Source organism: Magnolia sinica, chromosome 9 (assembly GCF_029962835.1).
Source record: "Magnolia sinica isolate HGM2019 chromosome 9, MsV1, whole genome shotgun sequence".
NCBI lineage: Eukaryota > Viridiplantae > Streptophyta > Magnoliopsida > Magnoliales > Magnoliaceae > Magnolia > Magnolia sinica.
This window is the reverse complement of record NC_080581.1, coordinates 51727454-51742132: the sequence shown is the minus strand read 5'-3', so window position 1 is coordinate 51742132 and position 14679 is coordinate 51727454. Positions and strand designations below refer to the sequence as shown.

At 40.1% G+C, this 14679-nt stretch overlaps 1 protein-coding gene across 3 annotated transcripts in view; it reads right to left on the bottom strand.

Annotated features, from left to right (window-relative positions):
* The window catches only part of LOC131255430 (uncharacterized), a 72360-nt gene that overhangs the window by 10529 nt on the left and 47152 nt on the right, over positions 1 to 14679 (bottom strand). For all 3 annotated transcript variants that reach the window (XM_058256137.1, XM_058256136.1, XM_058256138.1), the window contains exon 7: positions 13149 to 13211. In XM_058256137.1, the coding sequence (XP_058112120.1) occupies positions 13149 to 13211 (63 nt within the window). The remainder of the gene's footprint in view (positions 1 to 13148; positions 13212 to 14679) is intronic.

The following is a 14679-nucleotide window of genomic DNA, read 5'->3' as shown; positions in this document are numbered from 1 at the left end:
TGAGGCGTTCCCTAGGTGATTCATAGTTTCATTTTATGGATACCATATTTTTATAACTGTTGAAAGCATTTCATTAATTTCTAATTAATTTGTGTAGCTGATTGGTGGGCACGCTTTGGAAATAGAACACATCTTAAGAAGTTTGCAATCAAAGTTTTAAGCCTTACATGCAGTGCTTCTGGAGGTGAGAGAAATTGGAGCGCTTTTGAGCAGGTGACTCTTTTACTCTTTGATGTTTTAAAACAACTTTAATTAGTACATTAGCAAGTTTTTTTTTTTTTTATAATTGACATTAATCACCATATGGAATTGACAGATTCACATGACGGGGAGAAATCGGGTAGAGCAACATAAGATAAATTCACATATGGAATTGACAGATTCACATGACGGGGAGAAATCGGGTAGAGCAACATAAGCCTTACATGCAGTGCTTCTGAAGGTGAGAGAAATTGGAGCGCTTTTGAGGAGGTGACTCTTTTACTCTTTGATGTTTTAAAACAACTTTAATTAGTACATTAGCAAGTTTTTTTTTTTTAATAATTGACATTAATCACCATATGGAATTGACAGATTCACATGACGGGGAGAAATCGGGTAGAGCAACATAAGATAAATTCTCTAGTATATGTGATGTATAATATGAAATTAAGGGAAAGGAGTATGAAGACGAGTATGACAATGGATCCTATATTAGTTGACCACATTGCCTCAGATGATGAATGGGTTGCTGAAATAGAAGACCCTCTTCTCCCAACTAATGTATCGTGGCTCGAAGATCAAAGCATGGCATTTGATATTAGTGTTATTACAACTATTCTGAATGTAGATGATCTAGCTAGCAACAATCCACCACCACCACTAGCATCTAGTGGTTCAAGTTCAACTCCTTGTACCCCAAATCCTCCCCCTTCCATTAGTAAAACTTATAAAAGAAAGGTTAGCAAGTTAAGTGCTACTCATAGCTTCCAACTTAAGTTTTTCATGAACATTTTTCACAAAAAACCAACGAATTCCTTTCTTTAATGTGTAGGTGGTCCTATGGGACAATTTCTTTCTCTTATAGCAGAGGAAGGAGACATGGGCAAGAATGTTAATGAAGTGAACGATGTAGATGATGTAGATGCAGATGTTGATGATGAAAGGCCTAGACCTAGTGATGACATGGATGAGGATGACAAGGATGATAATCTATTAGATGATGATGATGAAGACCTCTAACGTCTAGTGCCTAGTAGATTTAGTGCTAAATTTGAGAATTGAGAGTTCAAGGAATGTGAAATTTGTTTTGTACTTAAACCTCTAAACCTTTGGGATTTTATAATAGTTTATGCCTGTGAGTTGTGACTTGTGGTTTTAAACTTCTTAATTAGACATCATTAATTAAAGTAGTTTGCTTAGAATGTTTTTGATGTGATACTAATTTGATTTAGTTTAAATATGTGAAAGGTATCCCAAATCGGTCACGTTTTGGCCGTAACAGCCGATACGTAATGGTAACGGCATCAACCGTTACGCGATTCGGCCCTAAAATGGGGCACCTCTGTTTTTGGGTTCGTAACGGCCCATAAAGGCCGTTACGGTACCGTAACAAACGTTACGGTCCATAACCCTAAAGAAAAATTAAAAAAAAACGGTAAAAAAAAAAAACATACCTTTTTTTTTTCTTTTCTTTTCTTCTTCTTATCATGGGGCTGCGGCGGCAGCAGTTGCTGCCCTTCTTCTTCTTCTTCTTCTTCCTCTCTCTCTCTCTCTCTCTCTCTCTCTCTCTCTCTCTCGGTTCAGTCCCCTCTTCTTTCCCTCTTTTCTTTTAATTTCCCTCTCCTTTTCTTTTTCCAGAAAAAACGAACAGAATGAAACAGCCACGCAGTTTTTTTTTTTTTTTTTTGTATAATCTGTAGTGCACACTCACTATTTTATTACGTGGGGTGGGGCCCACCTTGATTTATGTATGGTAAATCCATGCCATTCATAATTTTTCAAGTTCATTTTAAAGCATGATCCTTGAAATGAAGGGATCAAAATCTCAATTGGACCACGCAATTGGGATTGAATGCCCACCACTAAAATCTTCTTAAGGCCCATTTTGTGATCCACCTAAGATTTGGATTAGCCTCATTTTTTGGTCCATGCCCTGAAATAAGTGGGCAAAAAGGATGGACCACATGGATATACAACAAATACATTGAGGTGGGCCCCACTTTTAAAGGCATGCTCACTAGTTGTCCACTGAGGATTTAAATCTACCTGAATTTTTGGACCATGCCTTAAAATGAGTTGGCAAAATGGATTGACGGCATGGATATACAAATATATCAAGGTGGCCCACCTAGCCCACTAGTGGTCCACCTAAGATCTGGATTTACCTTTTTTTTTCCAATACCTTAAATGAGTTGACAAAACGGATGGATGACATGTATATATAATACATAATCGAGTGAACCCCATGTACATGGCCCCAAAAATTTATACATGAGGTATATATCAACTTAAAATTAACCAATTAAATTTTGGGACCATTGTTGCTAAGTCACAATCCCAAAATTAAATTGTTTGAACAATTTTCACTATTAGTTTGTAGACACTTGTTTTTTGAAATAGGACCATTTGATATTTTTCATTTTTCATTGTCCAATAAATGTCCACCAATCCATTAGTGGGATAAGTGCCAATAGATTGCATTAATTTGAGGCTAGTTTAGGGCATCAAACGGTCCCCTAATCAGCTCCGAATTGACAATACTATTTACCCTAATTTAATTTAATTTTTTTTATAAAGATCTATTGAGGAAAATGATATCAAATTGTTAGGTATATGAATTATATAATAGGATACAAAAGTCCTAAATCTATATATTTAATTAAAATGTATGTGAGTCACGAAGTATGTAATGCACTAGCACAATAAATAAAAGGAAAACTTGAAAATATAAGATGTTTTGGTATTACATTCATTATAGTGTGTGTGTGTGTGTGTGTGTGTGTGTGTGTGTGTGTGTATTAGTTAGAAAACTAAATATCAAAAGTTTGTAGTTAATTCCAGGTTTTCAAGTTCATAAATCCATCAGACAGCCCGATATAGCATTCTCACCAAAGAGTGGACCGTTACACCACCATAAACATGTTCCAAATTATAAACGAATGCATATTTGGAATACTTGAATATTCCGGAGTTAATCCATATTTTTTCATATTTTTTTGGCAAAAAATTTTTTTTTGCACCGTTACGGGCCGTTACGCCCCCATATCCGTATCCGTATTGGTGGGCACCATTACGCCAACCGATACTAATACGAAATACTTTGATGTGAATTGGCTTGCTTTTACTTGAAAAATGAAACATGTGTAGACATTTCCATTTTTATTTTTTGCATTTTTTTCATATTTATTCTTACAATGTATTATATGTTTTCTATTTTTTAATATAAAAAAAAAAAAAAAGTATTGTGTAGATTGCGCTACACGCTATAGGGGGCTAAATGCTACGCGATACGCTATGCTTTATTTAAAACACTGGTCCAGCCAAATGATTCTTTAGGCGAGTCATGCCTCCAGTACATCTTTGACCACAAAAATTACAAAACACATAATTTCTATGGGCTTGTCCTCATGGATCCTCTTCAACATATTTCCACAAAAAATCTCTCTTTCTCTTTACCCTCAGACATCTCCCTCTTTTCAATTTACTAAAAAACAAAAAATTCCCAATTGATAGTCATTTAACCACAATTTACTGAAAAAATAAAATTCACAGATGGACAATATACACTACCGAGTAGACGGTTGGACACCATACACAGTTGGGCCAAGCCATAGATGCATCACAGTGGGCCCCACGCATGTGGGTCATGCCATACACACACCACAGTAGACTCCACGCATGTGGGCCATGGCCGCGCATGTGGACCATGCCATAAAACACCACAAAGGACCCCATAAAGAAAAAAAATGAAAAAAATGAAAAAATAACCACAACTTTCTAACATAAATAAAAAGAAAACTCATTAGCAATGATTAAAGGGCCAAAACATACCTTGAATAGAGATTTAATCAATCGAAAACTGATTTTTTTGAGCTATGTATCCGTGCGGCTGCAAAATGGGGGAAATGTGATTTCTCCGTTGTCTGGGCTTCAATGCTCTTGAAAATATAAGAATAAGATGCTCCTATGGGGCCGATTCAATACGCAAAATTTCATCTTCAAGGGGCCTTTGGATCAAGAGAATCAAAGTTCTCCAGGAAGCTTGTTACAGCAAGTGTGGCATCGAGATAGGGCTTTCGGAAGAAAACCTTCGTAACCTTTTAAGTTAAAAAGGTTTTTTTTTTTTTTTAAAAAAAAAATAATAATCTAAGTCTCCCACCATCTCCTAAGAGGAAAAAAGTCTCATTCGTACATTTGGAGGCCTATTTTTGAATGGTTTAGATTGTAGAAAAGGTTAAATGAGCACATGTTTATAATCTACGTAGTGCCACGTGTGAAGGATAGTCTGGATAGATCTACATGCTGCCACGTGTGAGAAATATGAGTCACCACCATTTAAAAACACTTTACAAACTCACAGAACAAAGTACATCTTTTATTTTAACCAAAATGGAGCATGTTCCTGAGGCGTATGCTATTCATGCTACATGCGTATAGCGTACGCTACAGGGGAAATATGCTATTTCAATGCGCTACGTAGCGTTTTTGGTACGCTACGCACTACACTACAACGCTATTCACAACACTGGTGGGATGTAACAAAGTGTTAACGACTGACTGGCAATCTCCGTGAGAGAAAGATGATTCTCTAGAATGTGTTTCATGTGCTACCAAGATGAGGAAGCATTGACCATTTATTTATTTATTGTTCTTTCGCAAAGAATTTATGGGATGGCTTCTTCAAGTTGTTCGGAATTGCATGGCTATCGCCAAATTCCATTGCACTTATTTATTTATTTATTTATTAAAAAAAAACTTTTTGTGGAATGGCGGTGGCGTTGGAAAGAGCAGGCAAAAAATCTGGTGGCTTTGCTTACTTGTAGGGCTATGGTTCTTATGGCTAGAAAGGAACAATCGTTGCTTCAACAATTATCTATCCAAGGTTGTTGCCCGTTTCCCTGATAGTTGGCTTGAGTTGTAGTTCTCTTTCAACTTGCATATATTTGTAAATGTTAGCTTTGGTCTTGGATAATAAAATTCTTTAACGTTCATAAATAAAAAATATAAAGTAGCACACACTCAACCTTTATTGCCATTATCATGTTCACGGTCATCATAGTCTTTCCTCCAACAAACTATAATATACCATACTGTACTATTGGAGGTGGGTAGATGATCATCAATTTGTTCAGAAGTAAAAAACTAGCTACATTAGCAATCAACATAGATTTTTATTTTTATCCTCTTTTGAGATAACAACAAATTTATTAAGAAGACAACAAAAATGGGAAAAGAATGCAACACCCATGCAAATCAAAAAGATTTGTAGCCAAATTAGCCGTAACATATCCAGCCCAAGTCGACACAAAACCCCTGATCTTACTAATAACATTATCCACCTCCATTCTTTCGTTCCTAAAACAACGACCATTCCTAGCCCCCAAATAACCCAAAGGATACCCATGAGGCACAACCTCCATTTAGCCTTTGTCAGCTTTCCCAATACCTCCCCCGTGGTAAGCCCACAAAAGATGACCCACTGACTTCAGCATCACCTAATCAGTGCAAAGCAATCTTAAAAACTGGACCCAGACTCTATAAACATGAGGACAATTAAAAAAAGTTGATTAAATGATTTAGTGTTCTCCATACACATCAAGCAAACATTGGGAACTTTGGATCTCCTTTGAAGATTATCGATAGTAAGCACCCTCTTACACGCCACAAGCCAAACAAACACCATGACCCGAGAAGGAGCCCCATAAAACCAATGTTGAAATGGATGAGAAGGACTGGACAACTTAGAGATTAAGGAATAAAGCGAATGAACCAAGAACTTTTTGGATTTATAACCCTACCAAACCATCCCATTCGCTTCCAAAGGGGAAGGAAGAGCACATTCGAGATTGTTCAACAAACTAGCGAACTCAACAAGCTCCTCATGCAATAGATTCCCATGGCAAGTCGGACATCAAACCACCTCTCCACCACAATAAGAAAAGGAAGTTGCCATAGACATAAACCAGTCAGGAGAGAAAAAAGATCCTGAAGCGCATGATCACCACACCAAATGTCCACCCAAAATCAAATTAGGTGCCTATTACCCAAAGCAAAAACAATCCCCCTCCAAACCAAATGCTCAATAGCTACAATCCCTATCCATAAATGAGAAGCTCTATAAACCCACGAGAAGCAACCCTAAATATGTTTTAGGAAAAGACCCAGACTTGCACTCGAATAAACCCACAAGACAACAAAGACCATCGCTACAGACATGCACTCCCAACAATTCAGACTTGACCACATTAACATTCAATCTGGAGACCGCTTGAAAACAAACGATAATTTTCTGAAGGTTATCTACTGAAGATTCTTCCGCATCACAAAATAGAAGCATGTCATCAACATACGGAAGATGGGAAACTTGTCATCCGCCATCTACCTTAAAACCACCAAATAACCCATTCTCCTCCCCCTTATGAAGCATCATACTAAGAGCCTCTCCTATCACCACAAACAAATAGGGAGATAATAGGTCTCCTTGTCGAAGACCCCGTGACACCTTAAAATACCCTTTCAGGTACCCATTAACCAAAATGGAGAAGGAAGCCAATTTAATGCAAGCTTGATTCCATTCTCTCCACTTACGGCCACAACCCTAACGATCAAGTATATAATCTAAAAATTCCCAGTCAACACGATCATACGCCTTTGCAATATCCAACTTGCGAACATTGCCCTTTTCTTTGTCTGGAATCAATGCATTCATGCACGATAAGGACGCCGTCCAAAATCTGTCTCGCCACAAGCACCCCCAGATTTACTGATATGACCTTCGCTAAAGCCCCCTGAACCTGCAAGCAAGAATCTTGGCTGATAGATAATAGGACACCAATAAGACTAATTGGCCTAAAGTCTTTAGGATGATTTGCTCCTTCAACCTTAGGAATTCGAGCTATGAATGAAGCTCCAAGCTCACTAGAAAGTTGGCCATGCTCGAAGAATTCTGCAATATAATCCATCACATCCCTTTTAACTAGGTGTCAGAACTTCTGATAAAACATCATAGGGAAACCATAGATGCTCGGAGCCTTGTCCCCAAACATGGAGCTTAGGGCAGCTAGCGCCTCTTCTTCTGCAATTGGCCTTCCAATATCTCAATGTCCTCACCACTCAACCTTAGAAATTCTAAATTATCAAGCGGCAGTCTTGACCACCGATCAACGTACATAAGTTGTGTAAAATTAAACTATAGAGTTGCAAATCTTGCTTTTGTCCGAGGTTCTCATACCATACACAAGAAGATATTTTATTCTCGCAAGCATGGGCACTAGTAATGTTATGGAAGAAGCACATATTTTTATTCCCTTCCTTAGGCCACAATGCTTTATATCTCTGCCACCATTTTATCTCCTCTTCCCTCAAATGACTGGCAAAGTGAAGGATAACTCATCCCTCCTCTTTCTATCTTCCTCCAAGAGACCGCCACCTTCTTCCAATAGGTCTAACTCATGAATCTCTTCCACCATCTTATTGAATTTGGCCTCCCTAGCACCAAGCACCTCTTTCTTCCACAATTTAATTTTAGCTTTCAACATCTTGAGCTTACTACTCAATCTAAAGCTGACATAACCCTCTACCGAGAAAGAAGTCCACCAATCTGCCAAAAGTTGATTGAAGCCGTCAATTTCCAGCCAAGCCAATTCGAAGCTGAAAGGTCTAGGGCACCAATTATCTTCAACCACCTCCAAAATAAGCAGACAATGATCAAAAGAAATTCTTGTTAGTTTGCGCTAACTAAAGGAAATTTCTCAACCCAATCCATCGACATTAAGAATTTGTCCAAATGTGCCAACGATGCATTATCCTACCCGTTGGAGCATGTAAACTTGGCACCCCCAAAGGAAGGTGAACCATCTTGTGGTAAGCCACCCAATCTAAGAAAAGCTTCATACTCTTGGTTATATAAGCCCACCCCTGGATTTTCCTAGGAAAACCAAACCACATTAAAATCCCCCAAAACACAATACGATATCTCCTACCTCTGCCTTACACTGTTTAGCTCCGCCCAAAGTTGTCCCTAAAACTATAAACACATGGTCCATAGACAACTATAAACACCCATTGAAAACCAGAAGAAACATGGCAGAGTTTGACTGAAAGAGAGAAAGCATCGACAAACACATCCTTTTCCACTTCTCAAGATTTGCAAGGAACTAAAGTCCCCCCAGCAACCCCATTCGCGTCGATAATAACCTGACCTTTAGATTTAGTCCCCCAGAGAGAATCAAGAATACCTATATCAATGGATTGCAATTTGGATTCCTGAAGAGAGATTATATCCACCTTAGTTTTCCTGCATGCCTTTCTAACCTAAGCCCACTTGAATTTGCACCCCAGGCCACGCACATTCCATGACAGGACTATCACTGGACATCCGCTCTACCCAATCTTCCCCTCTTGCCTCCGTTAGCTTTAGCCATAGTCTCGTAATTAATAGAGCACTGTAAGCTTAGGAGTTCCCTCATACCTTCAGGAGATCTCTTCGGCTTCAGCAACTAGAGATCTTGTTGCCACTGAGCTCCCCTAGCTTGGACAAACTGAAAGAAAGCGTGGACGTCCTCATCTTGCGCCCTAAAGGTCATCCCCACCAGTCCCCCCACTCTTTCAAAAATGTCTTTGGTCCATCAGAACTGTTCCTCAGAGATCGAATCACCCACACCCAGCGTATCATGATAAACCTCCATAATTCCAACGTCAATCATGCATATCATATATGTATTTCCCCCCATCTTCTCAACTTGGAGAGGAGTGACAACGACAACCCCTTCTAAAGACTTGATCTCAATTCTCACACAGCTTAGCATCTTCTTCCCATCCTTTTAACTTTGTAGCACTCAATCAATCCCCTAATGTAGTGTGGATTGTATTCACGTCTGCCATGGTCCCCTGGTCTCCTGAGAAAAGAGCACCCTCTGTACCCGATATGCCCTAGGATTGCATACACCCTCCTACAAAATCCCCATGTAACAAGCAACGTTCTCTGTTTCCGCTTTCAGAAGATCACTAAGCAACCCCTTTGTGAACTTCCACTATCTCTGTGATGCTGGAAGAAAAGTGAAATTGAGCCTTATGGATCATATAAGGGGTCGAAGGTCCCACATGGGGACTTGGGGCACATGAGTGGAGCTGCTTAAGGAAGCCCCATACGCTAGAGAGCTAAACCGCACGTCACAGAGAACTTAAAACATTCACACATGTTGAGGACACTATTAAAGCCAGAACATTTGAATCTCATTCCGCGTGTGTTGAAATCCAACCGATCATCACCTGATGCTAACTCATCACTCTGCCATGGGTCATCATCAGAGCCCCCCTCTGAAACATCATCGCCATTTGATTGAGGCTCTTGCCTCGGAAGGAGAAATGAGATAAATGCCACCATGGCGTTCATCCCTGTCCTATTTGAACTCCAAACCTTCGCGTCACCGGCAACTTCAATCAGATGAGCCTGGCTCAAGCTCCGATCCTACTTCAAAATCGAGGTTCGATAGAGGTGTGCTTGCCTTGAGAACTCCCACGGAGCACATTTTCCACCCGTCAACCCCTCAGTCTCGCTGACCTCACCTACCTCCTCTCCCCCAATGGGCTTCTTACATGATACTACTGGTGCTCCGCGAGAGTAGCCACCCCGAACTACATCGATTGCCCCCAGTCGACTACCATGACTTCCGACCACACTGCCAACCTCCCTACACTTCCAGATTTCACCCCACAGGAGAGGACATCTGCCAATAACCTCCCACTAAACCTTAAACATCAGCCTCCTTTCCCCAATCACCATAAATAGAAAGGTCTGATCTATTAGAGATTTCTTTCTCTTAACCCTCACTCTGGCAACACCCAATTCTACCCCGTTCTCCGTCACAAGGTTGATTTCGACCACCTCGCCCAAACAAACTGCAACTGCAACGAAAAAAAAATAAAATCCCTGAACCAAAATTCTAAGGGAAACGAAAAAAATCCATGAACCAAAATTCTAAGGGAATCCCCTAACTACGAACAACACATCTTCCTTGCCAAAAACAAAGAACTCACATCTTCTCATGAGATACATCGGACCATCTCTATGAACACACACCAGCTATTAACAGGTTGTCCATGTCTCCTTCCGGACGCAAGTAGATCCACACCTCATTTGATTTAATAGGCCTCAGCGAAAACTCATCAGGAGCTAGACCACAACACTCCAACAACCACCCCTCAATTTGAGATAGGGTGGTATCCTCCTTTGCTTAAGCCACCATTGAATGTTGCAATGAGTCCCAAGGTTCTCAAATCGCATCCTGATTGATTCAAAGCACATACGCATTTGTAGGGCCCTTCATGGAAGGCCCTTCTCCCTCCTACATCTTGATCATTAACTACTCCTTTCTTCTCTAAATCTACTTATGTGCCCTCCTCTTGCGTCTGAGCATAGTTCTCCCCAGCTACAATGTCCTTGTAGGACAAAGAACCTTCTCCCAAATTCTTCCCAACACACTGAGCTTCATCGAGATTCCTTCCAGGCTCCAGCCTCCCTCATCGTTATCACCATTGCAGCAATAACCAACTTACTATTCTTCTTCATCTCTCAACTTCTTTTTCCTCTCCTCTCCTCCACTGTTTGTCGTTTTGAAAAAAAAAAAAAAAAAAGAGTTCTACCACATTCCTACATGCTTAGGGGCCACCATATACAAAATGGTGGTGACTCTTCAGCAGTACACATGGCATTGGTTGTGCGGCCATCCAAACTATCCACATACCAGACGTAATTGTGGACATACTCGGAGAAAATAATCTTAAACATCTGATTATTTACCTTCCAATTGGACACCAATCACTATTTCATTTTTTAAGCATCCATTTGATAGCCATTAATGGGGGCATATGATTGCTTGATCACTGTGATTTTAAAGATATGCTCCACCCACGATGCCCTAACACTTTGGATGGTTTGGATACTGGACATTGGTGCCACATGTGCTGTGAGGAGCATGAATGCATGAGTCACCACCATTTTCAAAATGGTGCTTAAACTGACATGGGAGCCTAACCCTTACTTCCTTTGCTAAGACCACATGCGGGTATAGCTTACACGAGAGGCCTATCATCAACTTGCCTTCACTTGTCTTGATTCAGGTCAACTAGTTCTGATACAACGAAAGTCAGACCAAGTCGGGTTTTTTTTAACTATACCAGGGCCAGATACGTCCCACTTCCCACTGAAACCGATACAACTAAGGCGATACTAAGTCATATTGGGTGATTGTTCAAACCATCTATCTTGTACACAATCCTCCAATGGCATGACTCGTAACTCTGAATCTGACATAACCTGAACCAAATATTTTATGAGGTATAATAGTGAAGTCAAATGCAACAATCCTCTAATACATTATAATTGCATGAAGCATGAAGGGGAGTAGCCTCAAATCGAATATGAGGGCGGAAGTTTCGATTTCAAAATGTTCACAAGTATTAGCTTTGAGTGGGAGTGGGAGCGGGAGTCCAAAGCTAATTTGAAGCAGAAGCTGCACCTATGGAGAAGGTTCCAGCAACTAAGTGATAGCCATGCCTCCAGCATATCAAATGATGCAATGAATGGCTACCATGGATTCCACGGGAAAAGAAAATAGTTTCCCTTGATTTGATGTTTTTCTGCCATTTGATTTGCGAACAAAAGTGGATTCTAAAGTCATCATTAGGCTTTTCCACAAGTCCTTTTCTCTGACACAAGAAACGAGGTACAAATTGTCTAATGAATACAGGATTTCAAATTAGTTTTCCTTACAAATCAAACACAACCTAGCTTTTGGAATCCATTTTTTCATCTGATGGTGAAATCATTATTACGTTTTCCTTTCCATTACCTTGGAATCCATGATTTCAAACAGGCCCTAAAGTAGACAAGGAATGGTTTTTTTTTTTTTTTTTTTTAAAGATAATTGGTGCGGGACAATTAACCACTTGCTCTAAAAGCTTGAACTGATAAAGCATGGCGAATCAATTCCTTTATCTCATAGCCCAGGCCCCACATCCCATGGGTTAGGACCTCGGCCGAACCCCCCTTGTAGGCCCCACATCACATGGGTACCGCCTCACACGAGCCAACCGCCTCACACGGGCCGCTCACCCCGAGTGTGTCCCCACATCTCACAGGCTATACCACTCAAAAATGCCCCTGCATTATTAATTAAAAATAGTGCCAAAACTGCGCTACAATATGTCATTCCAACAAAGTATCGCCAGTTGAGCAAAACTCCACGATATCCCCACCTGAGAGAGAAGGGAAGCCCATGCCTTTCACGCCACCACACTGAATGAATAGGTGGTTGACCAATTCCTCATTCCTGCAGATGATGCACATGTTGGGGAAGGACATATTGTTTCTTCAGGTTAATCTAACACTGCACGCAATTTCTTCACTTGGTCCTTAATTGTCAACTCACTTTTGGAGGTCCCATAAATGGAACATTCTTCTAACCACCGAACAAATGAATATTGAGACATCCATTACTAAAGGAAATAAATCTTACAGATGAGTGTAATATTCTCTGTCCATAATCTGCTCTCAGCAACAGGAAAACCTAGAATCATATGTACTTTCAAGAACATCTTAGTTTGAATGAGTCGTGTGAAGTGGAAACTTGGGGCTTGGAAAAATAACCCAGCATGCTACAAATAAGGATGAAATTAAATGTTCTTAAAGGTCATAAACTTAAATCTGTTCAAGGATTCAACACTTAACCTTTATAGTCTGAATCTCGTCCAAAAAAAAAATAAAAATGTATTGGAGATGCACAATAGCAGCAGTATGCTAAACTTTCCATGTACTTATAACACAGTACTTGTAAAGGAAAAGCAAGTTCAGTTAATAGCTGATTCGGTAGAGCATTTCAAAGTAATCAAACAAGCAGGATGAGACAGACAACTCAGAGTAATGATAGAGACAGAATTACAAATACCATTGGTATCCCTAACTCTTTGAGGTCATTGTCCCCCATCTGCTTCAACGCAGTCATATCAACCTGCAAAATAAACCAAAATTATGCCTGATGTCAGACAATTAAAAAAAATATAAAAGACATCTCTTAGAAATCATCAAATGCCCATGAAACTTTCAAAGATACCCATATCCACCCATAAAAATAATTCACAAACCAGAATGTACAAGACCCCAGTCAAAATATTGTAGTCATAGTCCTGGCAATTATACAAGTGCTTATTTCTGCCATTGCTTTAAATCCTAGTTAAACCATTCTCAATCATAACATTCCCTATGAGGGAAACCACAGCCCAAAAACAAAGGAAACCCAACCCACTTAAGAGATACAATCAGCTAGAATATTCAGATTGGAAGCCCACTCTTTAACATAGAAGAGAGCTCTCCCAAGAGAAATAGAAACTGGAGCCCACTTATCCCTAAAGCGACGGTTGTTTATCTCGCTCCAAATAAACCAAAGGATAGCCAATAAAGACAACCTCCAAAGCTTCTTTCCATCACTACCAATACCACCTCCATGCTAAACTAGAAAGAGATTCTCAATGTTGCCCGAGAACACCAAAGCAGTCTTGAACACCCCCCAAAGAGCCCACCCAAATGAATTGAGCGTACGCGGGCAATGAAAAAAGTAGTTTACTGATTCCGCATCACTAAAGCACAAAAAGCACATATTGGAGATGCACATTGCCGATTCATACTCACCAACCATGCAAAAGTTGCTATCTTTGGAGGAGCAACATAGCCCCAAATGAGAATTCCTCCAACACATTGGAGAGGTTTCTTCTACAAGAAGGGACCACACCGTATTTTCACCCATAACCGAGAAACAACCGGCCACATAAGACTTGGTATCCGAAGCAATCCTCACTAATCTAGGGAACTTGGCTCGAAGAGATCTGTTGCCTAGCCAATCGTCATCCCAAAAAAGCACCCTTTTCCCATCTCCTAAACCAAAACACACACCCTTCTTAAAGCTCTCCTTCACACCTTCAATGGCCTTCCAAATACTAGAGGCTCTATGGAGAGAGAAGCCCTTCACCCACCAACCACCTCAGTCAAACCCCACATTTAGATGCAACTACCCTTCTCCAAAGATTCTCTTCCTCCAACCTAAATCTCCATAACCATTTACCCAAAAGCACCTTATTGATCTCCTCCACTCTCATTATCCCTGCACCCCCTTCCTGAATTGGCCTAAACACGTCATCCCACTTTAAGAGATGGAATTTCAGAGATTCAGACAACCCTAGCAATAAGAAAACATGCCTTAGCTTGTCCAACCATTCCACTGCCTTCAGAAGCAATGTTCTTTTCAGACTAAAGTTGATACTCAATTTTCATATGATCCATGTCCCACCCCAATACTCAATTTTCATTTGATCCATGTCCCACCAACTTAAAAGATACAATCAGCTGGAATATTCAGATCGGAAGCCCACTCTTTAACATTGAAAAGAGCTCTCCTAAGAGAAACAAAAACCAGAGCACACTTA